The sequence below is a fragment of the Amblyraja radiata genome, chromosome 9 (genome assembly GCF_010909765.2).
Source record: "Amblyraja radiata isolate CabotCenter1 chromosome 9, sAmbRad1.1.pri, whole genome shotgun sequence".
Lineage (NCBI taxonomy): Eukaryota > Metazoa > Chordata > Chondrichthyes > Rajiformes > Rajidae > Amblyraja > Amblyraja radiata.
Genome location: NC_045964.1, coordinates 11,565,112 through 11,581,473, shown reverse-complemented (window position 1 = coordinate 11,581,473; position 16,362 = coordinate 11,565,112). Strand labels below are relative to the sequence as shown.

The 16,362-nt window shown below is 40.4% G+C and overlaps 1 protein-coding gene across 5 annotated transcripts in view; it reads right to left on the bottom strand.

Moving 5' to 3' along the window:
* The window catches only part of knl1 (kinetochore scaffold 1), a 58,172-nt gene extending 41,954 nt beyond the window's left edge, over nucleotides 1–16,218 (bottom strand). For all 5 annotated transcript variants that reach the window (XM_033026676.1, XM_033026675.1, XM_033026677.1 and 2 more), the window contains exons 1-3: nucleotides 16,097–16,218; nucleotides 11,294–11,337; nucleotides 788–830 (exon numbers count right to left, since the gene is read on the bottom strand). In XM_033026676.1, coding sequence (XP_032882567.1) covers nucleotides 788–830; nucleotides 11,294–11,328 — 78 coding nt within the window. In that variant the 5' untranslated portion in view covers nucleotides 11,329–11,337; nucleotides 16,097–16,218. The remainder of the gene's footprint in view (nucleotides 1–787; nucleotides 831–11,293; nucleotides 11,338–16,096) is intronic.
* Nucleotides 16,219–16,362: the final 144 nt, after the last annotated feature.

Here is a 16,362-nt window from a genome sequence, read left to right as displayed (position 1 = left end):
CCCATGTCACTTTGAGTACTTGTGGTCAATAATCAAGGAGAGATTGAAAACAAAGAACTATTCCACAAGATAGAAGCTATCAAGGCCATACTTTAGCTGTGGTATCAAGATGAAAAAATCCCCAGAAAGAGTCTGGTCGATTCTACGCCAAATCATGTTAAAGACTTGTTAAAGAACCGTGTAATGTACTAAAGACATGATGGCGTAATGGTAATTAATAAAAAGGTAGCCCAGTGACATTTTGACTTGTTTTATCCAACGTATGCTTGATTCAATTAATGTGCACAAGTATAAATTTTGACTCGGGCATGTAAACTAAATAACCTATAAACCAAAAAATTCTAGAAAACATTTCAAAAATGAAAACCAGGAACAAAATTTGCAGTAGACATGACAGATATAAACACCCTGACATGCTCCTTGCAACTCTACTACAAGTCATGCACATTATCAAAGAGTACATGTGAACAATGAAGACGCAGAGAACTGAAAAATCACCACTAAAATAATAACATCAGGCGAAAACACTGGCAAAGAAAATTGCGATAAAAAATTGAGTTATATAGTGTCATCAGACATCATTGGTCGGGATAAATATTTAAAAAAAGCATATCTTGAATATCAATTAATTAAATATTACAATCCTAATTTGATTCACTTGCTAAATTTCAGTTGCAACTTATGCAATAATGTCTCAAGCTTTAAAATGATATTAGAGAAACAAAGAGAGCATTAATGGAAAATACATTAAGGTGATGTGACAAGAACAATTGATTAACAAACTTACTCCTGACTGTCTCCTCTTGCAATGCCCTTCCACAAGTTCACCACTAAAAAAGAAAAGCACATGAGAAATTAAGAACAGGTTTGCTCATGAGTTTAAACTCAAATGGTGCAAGAACAGCTGGGCACAAAATGCTGGAGTAACTCAGCGGGAAAGGCAACATCTCCGAAGAGAAGGAATGGGTGATGTTTCAGGTCGAGACCCTTCTTCAGACTGGCACAAGAACATGATCCAAATCAGGAGTGAAGCAGTTGAGAGGCGAGAAGTTGGTACAGAATGTGACGAAAGCAAGTTTAGGATAGGCAGGAGCACAGCAGGGAGTGAGGAAGGACTGTTGGATTAAATTGCATTTATTTCAATACGAGAGGCCTGACAGGCAAGGCAGAGAAAATGAGAGAGTGGCTAGGTGCATGCAACTGATGTTATAGCTATTACAGAAACCTGGCTAAGAGAGGGACAGAACTGTCAGTTTATTGTTCCAGGGTACAGATGCTACACGCAAGACGGAGTTGGGGGGTAAAAAGGTGGGGAGTTGTTTTACTGATTAAGGAGAACATCACAGCAATAGTCCAAGATGACATTACTGATGGTTCATCCATAAGGCTATACAGATGAAGCTGAGAAATAAAAAGTATTTGATCACCCTGTTGGGTGTGTGCTTTAGGCCCCCAAGCAGTCAATGGGAAATCAGAAGATGAAACATGTTGGGTGATTGCGGAGAACTGCAAATCTAATAGGGGTGTAATTGTAGGGATTTTAAATTTCCCTAACATGGACTGGGCCTGCCGTAGTGTCACGGACAGGGTGGAATTTGTTAGAAGTGTTCATGTCAAAGCAAGAAAATGTACAGAGAAGATTTACGCAGATGTTGCCAGGAGCCCAAGACTTGAGCTGCAGGAAAATGTTGGACAGGCTGGGGCTTTATTCCGTGGAGTGCTGGAGACTGAGGGGTGATCTTATGGAGGTGCATAAAACCATGAGGGGAATAGGGGGAGGGTGAATGCACAAAATATTTTAACCAAGGGAGGGGAAATTCAATAATCAGAGGATTTAGGTTTATGGTCCTATCACCCAAGAAGGGAAATTTAATTCAATTCAATTCAACTTTATTGTCATTGCACAGATACAAGTATAGGTACAACGAAATGCAGTTTAGCATCTGGTCATAGTCATTGTGCAAGATAGTAGAAGGTTAACAATGTGTGGAATGTGGTGGATTAGAAAAAAAATTGGTATAGGCAAATACTGTATACAAATGGGAGAGACTAAAGATATCTAGCGACGGGACTCCGAGTTCAGCAGTGTAATAGTGTTATTGAAAAAGCTGTTCCTCATCCTGCTTGTGCGAGACCTGAGGCTCCTGTACCGCCTTCCTGATGGGAGGAGGGCAAACAGTCCATGGTTAGGGTGGGAGGGGTCCTTGATGATTTTCCCGGCCCGTCTCAGACACCGTTTTCGGTGGAGGGCATCCATGGCAGGGAGCGGGGCACCGATGATGTGCTGAGCGGTTTTCACCACCCGTTGTAGTGCCTTCCTGTCAGCTGCGGTGCAACTGCAGTACCATCCCGTGAAGCAGGTGGTCAGGATGCTTTCGATGGTACAGCGGTAGAGGTTGGTCAGGATCTGTGGGGACAGGTGAACTTTTTGAGCCTCCTCATGAAGTAAAGGCGCTGCTGCGCCTTTTTGATCAATTTGGTGGTATTGAGGGACCAGGACAGATCCTCCGAGATGTGTACCGCAAGGAATTTGTAGTTGAGACGCGCTCCACCTCAGTCCCGTTTATATGGATGGGGGTATGTCTGCCCCCTCTGTTCTTCCTGAAGTCAACAATAATTTCCTTCGTCTTCTTGGAGTTGAGGATGAGGTTATTGTTGGCACACCAGGCTGCCAGGTTCTGGACCTCCTCCCTGTAGGCTGACTCGTCATTGTCACTGATCAGTCCTACCACCGTGGTGTCGTCGGCAAATTTTATGATGGCGTTTGAGCCATACTTAGGGATGTAGTCATGGGTGAAGAGGGAGTAGAGGAGTGGGCTGAGGTTGTTGATCCTAACAGACTGGGGTCTGTTGGTGAGGAAATCCAGTGTCCAATTGCAGAGGGAGGTGGTGATGCCAAGTCCGCTGAGTTTGGTGATCAAGCTAGCGGGGATGACAGTGTTAAAGGCGGAGCTGGAATCGATGAACAGCAACCTGATGTAGGTGTTATTGCTGTCCAGGTGGGTCAGGGCAGAGTGTAGGGCCGCCGATATGGCGTTCTCTGTAGACCTGTTGGTCCGGTAGGCAAACTGATGGGGGTCCAGTGTGGGGGGGAGGCTGGCTTTGAGGTGAGCCAAGATCAGCCGCTCAAAGCACTTTGCGATGACAGGGGTGAGTGCCACTGGGCGGAAGTCGTTGAGACTCCCTGAAGTTGATTGTTTGGGCACTGGCACAATGGTTGAGGTCTTGAGGCAAGTGGGGACGACACCCTGGGCCAGTGATACATATGGCGTCGTGTGCACAACGCTAGGGTCTGCGTCTCCATAGTTTTTGTAAGTTAGTATTCTTTTTGTTAATAATTACCGTTGTTTTTGCTCGGAGCACTCGAGCGAAGACTCTGTACGGCCTTCAGGAGTTACTGGATCTCGGTCGTCTCTGCACAACTAGTACTAGAAGCGACTTCCAACTACCGCCGGAGATCACCAGGACACCGCGGTCTACTGTGCCAGCTCCTCCGACAGGAAGTGCCCGGACTCGGCGCAGAGACCGCAAACAAAGACGTGGGAATCGGGGAGGCTATCGGGCTAGGCTAAAACTAAACCTTCACCAGCCAGCTCTTTTTTATTTTAATATATTTTTTTATTAAAGGTAATCAATTACAATGCTTCAAACAACTTTATATCAAATTAATTCAATTTGCATTAAGTAAAACACTAGTAATACTTATCTACTATTTTTTTAGAAATAATGATAGAGAAAGAATAGAACAGTTATAAATCATTAAGAGAGTGATTAAATAATAATTTGATTATATATAAGAAAGAAAAGAGAAACGAAAAAAAAAAAAAAAAAAAAAATTTTAGTAACCACAATATGTATTATTAATAACACTACTACAAGTGATAGTATCAATAAAGACATATATGTAATTCCAATATAAAAATGAATTATTCTCACCAAATCCCGCAGGGTGCACGCCGAGCTGTGTTGCCAAGAACAGCTACTTCTCTAAATACTGTATATATGGAGACCATATCTGTTCAAAAGAATTATACTTGTCCAATAGGACAAATCTAATTCTTTCCAGATGTAACGTCTCCATCATCTCTGTTGCCCACATTTTGGTTGTGGGGGATAATGTTCCCTTCCAAAATTTCAATATGATTTTTTTTCCAATTATTAAACAGTAATCAAAGAAATTTCTTTGATTTACTGTAAGTGATAGATGTAAATCCGGAATTCCAAATATTATTAGCTTTGGGTTAGGGTCCAATTTAACTTTGATGACTTCAGAAATAACTTTAAAAATTTCTGTCCAGTAATAATTCAATTTAGGACATGTAACGAAACTATGTATTAAATTTGCCTCTGCTTTCTTGCACTTATCACAAATAGCGGAGAGATTCGGAAAAATACTATTTAATTTAGTTTTCGAATAATGTAACCTATATAATACTTTAAATTGTATCAGTATATGTCTGGCGTTTAATGAACACCGGTGTATTCGTTGTAGACTTTCTTCCCAGTTTTCTTTTGTTATAGCCAATCCCATTTCATTTTCCCATGCTTGACGATATACTTCCGTTATTGGATTCTCCTTATCCAAAATGATGTTATATATATAGGCTATTAATTTTTCTGTATTTGGATATAAATTAAACAGTTCATCTAACAATCCGGCTTCTTTATTTTTATAATCTTGTGTATTGGATTTAATATAATCTCTAATTTGTAAATACCTAAACAAATGTTGTGGAGACAATCCATAAATATCTTGTAACTCCTGGAATAAAAGAAATTTTCCTTTTCTATACAGGTGTTCTATCCTTGTAATTCCTAAATCATCCCATTGTTTAAACCCCCCATCTAATATAGCAGGTTTAAACGATGGATTATTCATAATTGGTAATCTAAATGAGAGATTATCCAAGTGTAGAGTCTTAACTATTTGTTTCCAAATACGTCTATTATTATATATTATTAGGTTGTCTTTATAATATTTTTTTTGTACTTCCGTTGGTGCAAAAATTATCGAACCTACATTGAAAGGTAGACAGTCCTCCTTTTCTATATTTAACCATGTCGGTTCATGATCCATATTTACCCACCAGAAATTCATATTCTTAATCTGAACAGCCCAAAAATAATATAAAAAGTTTGGAAGTGCTAATCCTCCATTTATCTTAGCTTTGCATAGATGTTTTTTATTTATTCTGTGATTTTTATAATCCCAAATAAAGCTATTGACAATATTATCAATTTTTTAAAAAAAGTTTTCGGAAGAAAAAAAGGAATAGCCTGAAACAAATATAACAACTGCGGTAGAAATACCATCTTTATGGCACTTATTCTACCAATCATGGATATAGGCAGTGTTTTCCAATATAAAATATTTTTTCTAAGTTTATCTAATAGTTGAGGATAGTTGGATTTTATTAATGAGTTATGAGTTTTAGTTACGTTAATCCCTAAATATTTAAGTTTGTCTGTAACTACTTTTAATGGGTATTGTTGTAATGTATTAAGATTTATTCCTGTTATTGGCATAATCTCGCTTTTATCCCAATTAATCCTATACCCAGAAAATGCACCAAACTTAGTTATAATGTTTAGCAGGTTGGGAATACTAATTTCCGGTTTTGTAATATAAATCAAAACATCATCTGCATATAAAGAAATTTTATTAATTGTTGTATCAGTATTATAGCCATATATTTCAGGTTCAGATCTAATTTTTTCCGCCAATGGTTCTATCACCAATGCGAACAATAAGGGTGATAACGGACATCCCTGTCTGCATCCCCTAGAGAGTTTGAATTTGGCTGATAAAATTTGGTTAGTCAAAATTCTTGCCATAGGATTCGAGTATAAAATTCTTACCCATTTACAAAATCTATCCCCCAATTGAAACTTTTCCATTATATTAAATAAATACATCCATTCCACCTGATCAAACGCTTTTTCTGCATCTAGTGATATAACCGCTAGTTCCGTATCTCGTATTCTTTTTGAATATATAATAGTAAACAAACGTCTGAGATTATGGGATGAGTAACGTTTTGGGATAAAACCTGTTTGATCATAATGTATTAATTTAGAGATCACTAAACTTAATCTCCTAGATAAGACCTTAGTTAATATTTTTTGGTCTGTATTTAAAAGGGCAATCGCTCTATATGATCCAGGATCTTCCAAATCCTTATCTACTTTAGGGATGAGTGTAATTGTGGATTCATTTAAAGATTCTGGTAATTTTCCTTGGTCATATGCATATCTATACATTATTTGTAATCTTGGGGAAATCAGATCTTGAAATTTTTTATAAAATTCTGCACTCAGGCCATCTGGGCCCGCTGCTTTTCCGTTCTTTAGCGAACTAATTGATTCTATAATATCTTTTACTGTTATTTCAGCATTTAACAATTCTCTACCTTCCTGATCTAAGCTATTGATTTGACATTCTTGTAAAAATATTTCCATACTATCTGTTTGTCCTGTTAGTTTTGACGAATAAAGATTTTTATAATATTGTAAAAATCTATCATTAATATCTTTTGGAGTAATTAATATATTTCCATACTCAGATCTAATTCCGTGTATCATCTTCTCATCTTCTAATTTTCTAAGCTGTCGTGCTAGTAATTTTTGTGGCTTATCTCCAAATTCAAAATACACTTGCTTAGTTTGTTGAAAAAGTTTAATCACTTGATTAGAATATATTTTATTTAATCTATATTTTACTGATGCAATTTTATTACTTAACTCTTTGGAAGGCTGTTTTATATTTTCATTATCTAGACGTTTTATCTAATTTTCTAAATTTTGTTCTATTTTTCGATTTTCTTTATTGAGATGTGCTTGTGCGGATATTATTGCGCCACGCATGAATGCCTTAAATGTGTCCCAAAATAGTGATGGAGAAGTTTCAGGATTATCATTAGTTTCAAAAAATAATTTAATCTGATCCATCACATATTTACAACAGTCATTGTCCTTTAATATCTGAGGGTTAAATCTCCAGGTAGTAGTTTTATTAGATATATCTTTTAATTTTATCTTAAATGTTAATGGCGCATGATCCGAGATGATAATATTATGATATTTTGCATCATACGTAAAAGGAAGTAATTTAGAATCTATTAAAAAATAATCTATCCTCGAATAGGTTCCATGTACGGGCGAGAAAAAAGAATATTCTCGTCCGGATGGATTATCTAACCTCCAGATGTCTTTAATATTAGATGTATTGATAAAAGCATTTATGAATTTACTTGATTTCGAGGCAGCTTTCCTTTTTGCGGATGATCTATCTAGATAATTATCTAAAGTACAATTTAAATCACCTCCAATTATTAAATTGTGTTGAGTGGATATAGGAATATTATTAAATATTTTCTTAAAAAATAATGGATTATCAAAATTAGGGGCATATATATTCATTAAAATTACCAGCCAGCTCTGCCAAGCATTTTCCTCGCCAATGTTCGGTCCCTGGTGAATAAAATCGACGAACTACGGCTGCGGATCACCACACACAAACGGATAGCCGACTGCAACGCCATGGTCTTTACCGAAACATGGCTCAACGATAACATCCCAGACAACGCCATCGAGCTGGATGGGCGCACTGTCTTCAGGGCTGACAGAACAGCGGAGGACTGTGCATTTATGTGAACAACTCATGGTGTACGGACGTTGTTAGGATTGGTAGTCACTGCTCTGCTGACCTGGAATACCTGATGATAAAGTGCAGGCCCTTCTATCTGCCCAGAGAATTTACATCGATTGTTATCACGGCAGTCTATGTACCCCCGGACGCTAATGCCAGGCTAGCAATGGAAGAGCTGCAAGCTGCTATCAGCAAACAACTAACTGCACACCCAGAGGGGGCTTTTATTGTTGCGGGTGATTTTAACCACTCCAACCTTAAAACTGTACTCCCCAGGTTCCATCAACATGTCTCCTGTCCAACCAGAGGAGACAATATTCTGGACTTAGTATACACTAATATTACTGAAGCCTACTAAGCCCTCCCCCTCCCCCACCTGGGTCAGTCTGACCACCTCTCTCTGTTCCTGCTCCCCAAATACACACCTCTCATCAGACGTGTGAAACCAACCGTGAGGACAGTGAAGGTTTGGCCTGAGGGGGGCTGTCTCTGTATTACAGGAACAGTTTCAGCAAACAGACTGGAGTCTGTTTGCCACCCAGGCCACCGTTAACTCCCAAGTGGACATTAACTCATACACCTCAACCGTTTTGGACTATATAAAATTCTGCACTGACAAAGTCACTACCCACAAACAAATAAATACCTTCCCTAATCAGAAGCCGTGGATGAGCAGAGAAGTCAGACTCCTGCTGAAGGCTCGCGATGCCGCTTTTAGATCTGGCGACGCTGAGGGATACAGCTCATCCAGGGCCAACCTGAAAAAGGGAATTAGGAACGCTAAACTCAATCACAAACGGCAGATCGAGGAGCATTTCCAAAACAACTCCGACCCCAGGCGCATGTGGCAAGGCATCAAATCCATTGCCGACTACCATAAAGTTAACACCCCCCCCCCACCCCCCCAGACAACAACGCCTCCCTGACGAGCTAAACTACTTCTATCCTCGTTTCGACCGGGACAACAATCAAAGCTGCCCCACCCCCGAAGTAACAACCCCTCAGTCTCTCCACCTCTGCTGTACAAGGCACACCGAGCAAGGTGAATGAGCACAAAGCTGCCAGCCCTGATGGCATCCCCGGGCGTGTGCTCAGGGCATGTGCTGGACCTGCTATCCCTGGTCTTCACTGACATTTTCAATCTGGCACAATGGTTGAACGGGTAACTTTTCCCCTCCCAGAGGATGGTGGATATATGGAACGAGCTGCCAGAGGAGCTGGAGGCAGGTACTATAACATAATTTAAAAAAAAAAAAAATCTGGACAGGTAAGGTTTAGGGGATATATACCAAAAACAGGCTAGTGGACTAGCTTAGATGAGATATCTTGGTCGGCATCATGGAGGAGTTTGGTCGAAGGGCTCGTTTCCGTGCTTAATGACTGAGACCAATACCCAAATGAATACTACACCTCTATCTTTGCAGTCAGTTAATTTGAGAGAAAAAAAGTGATAATATAAAAAAGATGCAACAATTAACTGCAGATCTGCACAGCTGTATTGCAAGGAAAATTGTAAAAACAATTATATCCCATTTAATTTGCTTAGGAAGGGCTGAATTAGACACAATACTTAAGACGTGTACTGGGATCACACAGAATTATGACCCATCTCTGCTTACCCTAATACATTCTAAAGAAAACAACTTCATTCTGGACCACTTTCCCCTACAACAGACTTCTTCAGCCAGGACAACATTTTCAGGTATGTTTTTGTATTATCACTTTTTTTCTGCAATACACTGACTACAATTATACACACTATGACCTAATCAATCTGTTGCACTTACACTCCATGCATCAGCATATATTCCGTTGCATTCTTAACCACCTGCCCCATTAACTTCAGAGATCTGTGGATATGCATTCCACAATACATCTGTTCCTCGAATCTACATTTTTAAAATGGCCTTCTATTTGCTAATTATTCCCATGGTTTGTTGACCGATGTCTTTCACAAATACCTCAGATTTTTCTAAATGTCTAGCGCAACCGTCAGTCACTAGATTAAGTGCCTTGATAGTGCAGCCTTGCTAAGAGAAAGAAGCCCGTTTTTGGTTAGCTGCTATGCGATCAATTATGAAACATGCCCCTTGCTTGAAGAGCTTGCATCCATTACATAAAATGAATTAGATGTAGTGGTCTCAGATAAAGCATTTCAAAGGTATCCAATGACCTGAGTCTTAAGTTCTGCCATGTGCTCATCTCAACAAAAGTATAAAATGAAGTAGCACAACCAGTTGCAGGAGGACAGGGTAATACAGATTACATCTATGTTTTGTGTGGCAAGGCAGTACAGGAGCCGACCTTTCAAAGTAACAAAATGAGACTTTAACTCAACTTTGAAGATGAGTTAAAGCAAGTAAGATAGAGTAGGCACATTTGAATTATCTGCATATAATGTAGTTCATTTAGACCAGAAGACAACTGCAGGAGGCAATGACAAGAGGTGGTTTTCTGACCATGTGGAGACAAGGGAAGGATGTTCAAAGACAGGTGGATAAAATAAGAAGCCATGTAAGCAATGTAGCAAAATGTTAATAATCAGAATTTTGGTTTTGTTGGTTAGGCAGATTTTGTAAGACGATTGAATATTATTTCAGGCACTTAATTCAGAAGTCAGGTCAAATAAGGCAGAGTACCAAGGGAAATCTTCATTGCATTCTACTGGAATGGCATCACAAATAAAAATTAGGTTGAGACTAAGACATTAACCTTTCTAGCAAGATTAAATTTAGTAGCCTTTATGAGTAGTCAAGACCCAACCTGCATGCAAAATGACATTACCAATAACCAATATCTTGGGGATAGAGAGATTAGAATCTTGTAATATCTTAGCAGTGACTAAGTGTCTTCAGAATGATCATCGGAGAAAATGTGCTGATCACATTTGACAGATACGACCATTCCAAAAACTATAAATCTGAAACAGCCAAACAAAGTGAAGGTTGAAAACCACTGTAAAATGATAATGGCATGTCACAGTGCTGCATCCCATACCCATTCTCAAACAAAGCGGATTTGGCTCCCAACAAAATTGTTTTAACCATCACTTATGGCAAACAGAGATATTTCTTTGGGTTTGACTTCTGCTTTTTGTATTGTTCAATTGAACAATTAGCACATCAGGTGGAACCATCAATTGTATCAAATAGGATACAAAGCAGTGTGGTGGCGCAGCAGTGGAGCTACTGCCTTACAGCGCCAGAGACCCGGGTTCGATCGGTTGCTTGTCTGTACGGTGTTTGTACGTTCTCCCTGTGATCTGCATGGGTTTTCTCCGAGATCTTCGGTTTTGCTCCCATACTCCAAAGACGTATGGGTTTGTCGGTTAATTGGCTTGATATAAATGTTAAAAAATGTCCATATGTGTGGGGACAGTGGGTCGAAGGGCCTGTTTCTGCATTGTATCTCTAAACTGAACTATATGAACCACAGCAAAGGCAGAGATGATGAAATGATTGAGGGAGAAATTCCATCAATTTCTACAATCGGAACCAAAAAAAACCTTGCTGATATCTTATTTTTCCTTTGTCCTTAATAACAAATGGGACATTAAACATTAAAACACTTCTGAGCATGCACAACACACACACAGCGGGAAGGCTAATAAAATGAAAGGATATTATTGGAAAAAGCTATGCATACTTGGCCTCTAGAAGTACAGAATAATTTTCATCCATGGTTTAAACCTGCAGTCAGAAAGAAAACAACTTAATATGAAGTTAGGAATCTAACAAATTCACAACAAATATTATCCCACAAATGTGTGGCATAACATTTAAGAGAAGCAGCCAAAATACAAACAGAAAACATGTTACAAATCTACTCGATTTAGATCCTGCAATAGCAATACAACTCCTGAAATTGTATTACTTAATCACGAATCCAGTATGATTACTCGGCGTGAACAAATTGGTCGAGTGGACTGAAAATAATGCTCTTGAGATTAACATAAAGAAAACAGAAAAGATTGTATTTGGCTCACCATCTGACTCTCATAAAGTTTCACGTTACCAATAACAGAAAAATCAAGCAGGTGTCTTCACTTAAATACTTGGGGGTAACGATAGACTATCAGTTATCATGGAATAACCACATTGATAAGTTTTGCAATAAGACAAAACAAAGAATCTGGTTTCTTCGCTGACTAAGATCATTCGGAGCAAGTAAACAAGTCCTTTTATTATTTTTTACTGCCGTGATAATGAATGTTTTGCAGTATTGAAACACTACTTGGTACAAGAGTCAAGAGTCAGTCTTCTACTTCTAAATCAAAACTGCTCCAACAAATAAAAATTTGCTCAAAGATTGTAGGTCAATCACTACAAAAATTGTATCTATCATCCTACCTTAAAAACATACCAAGGATTGCCATTAACATTTCCTCTGACACCAACCACATTCTGAATAGTGAGTACAATTTGTTACCATCAAACCGGAGATATAGGGTTCCAAAATTGAATACGGTTAGAATAAGGTTTCATAGCAAAAGGATTTGAGTATAGGAGCAGGGAGGTTCTACTGCAGTTGTACAGGGTCTTGGTGAGACCACACCTGGAGTATTGCGTACAGTTTTGGTCTCCTAATCTGAGGAAAGCCATTCTTGCCATAGAGGGAGTACAGAGTAGGTTCACCAGAGTGATTCCTGGGATGTCAGGACTTTCATATGAAGAAAGACTGGATAGACTCGGCTTGTACGCGCTAGAATTTAGAAGATTGAGGGGGGATCTTATAGAAACTTACAACATTCTTAAGGGGTTGGACAGGCTAGATGCAGGAAGATTGTTCCCGATGTTGGGGAAGTCCAGAACAAGGGGTCACAGTTTATGGATAAGGGGGAAATCTTTTAGGACCGAGATGAGAAAAACATTTTTCACACAGAGAGTGGTGAATCTCTGGAATTCTCTGCCACAGAAGGTAGTTGAGGCCAGTTCATTGGCTATATTTAAGAGGGAGTTAGATGTGGCCCTTGTGGCTAAAGGGATCAGGGGGTATGGAGAGAAGGCAGGTACAGGATACCGAGTTGGATGATCAGCCATGATCATATTGAATGGCGATGCAGGCTCGAAGGGCCGAATGGCCTACTCCTGCACCTAATTTCTATGTTTCTATGAATGAGGGGCTCTTTTGTGCACCAGTCAATCCTTGAACTAAACACGGCGCTTAATCCCAGATCAAACGTACGCTGACGGGCCATAAATGTGGTCTTCTGTTATTGTAATGTCTTGTCGAATGTGGGTATTTGGGGATCCTGTCTTGATATCTTGATGCGTGTCTTCTTTCGCCCCTCTTGTCTTTTTTCTGATGCTGTAAATAGAGCTTCTGTGATGCAAAACAAATTTCAGACTCGCTCTGACAATAAAGTATTATCGTATCGTATTTATTTCAAGAGGGCAAGAATACAAAAACAGGGATGTAATGCCAAGGCTCTATAAGGCCCTGGACAGGCTGCATTTGGAGCGTTGTGAGCAATTTTGTGCACCATATCTGAGGAAGGATGTGCTGGCTCTAGAAAGGATCCAGGGTAAATTCACAAGAATTATCCCAGGAATTAGTGGATTAACATATGATGAGTGTTTGACGGAACTGGGCCTGTACTCGCTGGAGATTAGATGGATGAGGGGGGACCTCATTGAAACTTATCAAATAGTGAAAGGCTTGGATAGAGTGGATGTGGATTTCTCCGGGTGCTCTTGTTTCCTCCCACATCCCAAAGGTGTGCAGGAACCTTTTTCAGACCCAACCCAAAATGTTATTTTTTCCTTTTGTCCAGAGATTCTGTCTCACCTGTTGAGTGACTCCACCTTTTTGTGTCTATCTTCAATTGAAAGCAGCATCTGCAGTTCCTTCCTACACACACAACACTATACGATAGAACTTTATCAATCCCAGGAGAGGGCGGGGGGGGGGGGGGGACCGACCACACACACACTCTACAATGTACAATGCACTCGGCACCTTCCTTTTGCTCTAGCTCTTAGACTTGAGCTTGAATTGATTGTATCTATGATGTTACATCTGATCAGTTTGGAAAGCATGTCAAACAAAGCTTATCACTGTACTTTTGCAGAATATTTTCATTCCAAGGAGGAAGAAAGATTCTAGGGGGGGGGGGGGGGATCAAGGGAGCAAAGCAGAATAGTGGAGACTATAGGCCAGTTAGTCTGACTTCAGTTGTTAGGAAGATTTTAGAGTCCCTTATAAAGGATGACCGACTAGGCCGACTAAATGGTGGCCGACTAGGAAAAGGGGAGATGCAGCGAGACCTGGGTGTCATGGTACACCAGTCATTGAAAGTGGGCATGCAGGTGCAGCAGGCAGTGAAGAAAGCGAATGGTATGTTAGCTTTCATAGCAAAAGGATTTGAGTATAGGAGCAGGGAGGTTCTACTGCAGTTGTACAGGGTCTTGGTGAGACCACACCTGGAGTATTGCGTACAGTTTTGGTCTCCAAATCTGAGGAAGGACATTATTGCCATAGAGGGAGTGCAGAGAAGGTTCACCAGACTGATTCCTGGGATGTCAGGACTGTCTTATGAAGAAAGACTGGATAGACTTGGTTTATACTCTCTTGAATTTAGAAGATTGAGAGGGGATCTTATAGAAACTTACAAAATTCTTAAGGGGTTGGACAGGCTAGATGCAGGAAGATTGCTCCCGATGTTGGGGAAGTCCAGGACAAGGGGTCACAGCTTAAGGATAAGGGGGAAATCCTTTAAAACCGAGATGAGAAGAACTTTTTTCACACAGAGAGTGGTGAATCTCTGGAACTCCCTGCCACAGAGGGTAGTCGAGGCCAGTTCATTGGCTATATTTAAGAGGGAGTTAGATGTGGCCCTTGTGGCTAAGGGGATCAGAGGGTATGGAGAGAAGGCAGGTACGGGATACTGAGTTGGATGATCAGCCATGATCATATTGAATGGCGGTGCAGGCTCGAAGGGCCGAATGGCCTACTCCTGCACCTAATTTCTATGTTTCTATGTTTCTATGAGGTTACAGAGTATTAAAATACATAATAAAATAGGCTGGTCAGCATGGTTTTGACAGGCAAAGGAGTCAGTGAATGTTGTTTACCTAGATTTTCAGAAAGCCTTTGATAAGATGCCACATGTGAGGCTGCTAAGGAAGATGAGAGTTTGTGGCATCAAAAGGCAGATACCAGCATGGATAGCAGGTTGGTTGGATGGCAGAAGGCAAAGAGTAGCAAAAAAGGGGGCGTTTTCTAGTTGGCTGTCAGTGGAGGCCTCAATAGGCCCGACTATGGGTGGACATTGGGGATGGGACTGGACTTTGTGCCTTCCCCCATAATGGGAACCATTGTGGGGGGATGTTTTTATGTTAAAGCTATTTATTATTGTTATGTTTGTATTCTTTCTTATGTGCTGCATTGGCAAAAGGAATTTCACTACATCTAGGTGTATGTGACAATAAATCAACCTTTGAACCTTTAATCAGTGGAGTTCCACAGGTGTCGATGCTACTCTTCACGCTGTGCATTAATAATTTGGATGAGGGGATTGAAGTCTTTGTGACCAAGTTTGCAGATGATACAAAAATAGGTGGAAGGGCAGGTAGTGTAGAGAAAGCAGGGACTCTGCAGAAGGACCTGGACAGGTTGGGAGAGTGGGCAAAGTGGCAAGTGGAATATAGCCTAGCAAAGTGTGGTAGTAGGAATAAAAGGGCAGACTATTTTCTAAATCCAGAAATCTGAGGCGCTAAGGGACTTGGGAGTGCTGGTGCAGGATTCCCAAAATGTTAATTTGCAAGCCGAATCGGTAGTAAGGAAGGCAAACGCATTTACGTAGGGAACAACTGAAAGCCTGTTTTGAATTGACAGACTGGGAAACCTTTCAGGAGGGTTCACTAGATGAAAATAACCAGTTACAAACGATTATATTGATTTTCGTGTACAGTTGGTTCCCACTAAGGAGATTAAAATCCATCCCAACAACAAATCATTTATAAATAAGGACATTAAAAAAGTAATAAATACAAGGAAAGTGGCTTTCAAAAACAAAGATTCTGGAGCATTTAAACAGACAGAAAAAGAACTGAAAATAAGATTGAGGGAATCAAAATTGGCACACAGACTGCATCTAGAAGATGCTTTCAGAGCCAATAACTCCAAAAAGGTGTGGGATACAATGAAATCTATGACAGGAATGTCAACCCCACCTAGGTTCAAAGGTTCAAGGTTCAAAGGTTCAACTAGATCTAAATCTGTTGTGACATATAACGAACCATTTCTCTCCAATGAACTTTGGAGAGAAGGAATGGGCGACGTTTCGGGTCAAGACCCTTCTTCAGACCACCTCACAAGGCCTAAGCCCAACAATTCGTGAATTGTTTTTAAGATAAAACGCGGCATTGAGTGTCGCCCACACCCAGCATCCCACACCGCACCCGACTAATACACAGACGTCGCATTGAACTGCGTTGCTGTCATTACCTTAACGCCGGACCGCCCAACAACAACAACAGCAGCGGCGCCGCCCGCCCGCCAGCGACCCGCGTTTCTTCACGGCCAGGATTTAAATTCAACCGCCTTTCCGTTGGTCACGCATGCGCGATGAGACTCACCGCCGTCGGCCGGCACCTTGCACATGCGTATTCGGGATATCGCCGGCCTCCTGCACATGCGCAATTGGTTGATTGACGGCAGCCGGCTGCCTGCGCCTGCGCCGACCGTGGTTCCCGCCGTCTGTCAAACTGGGA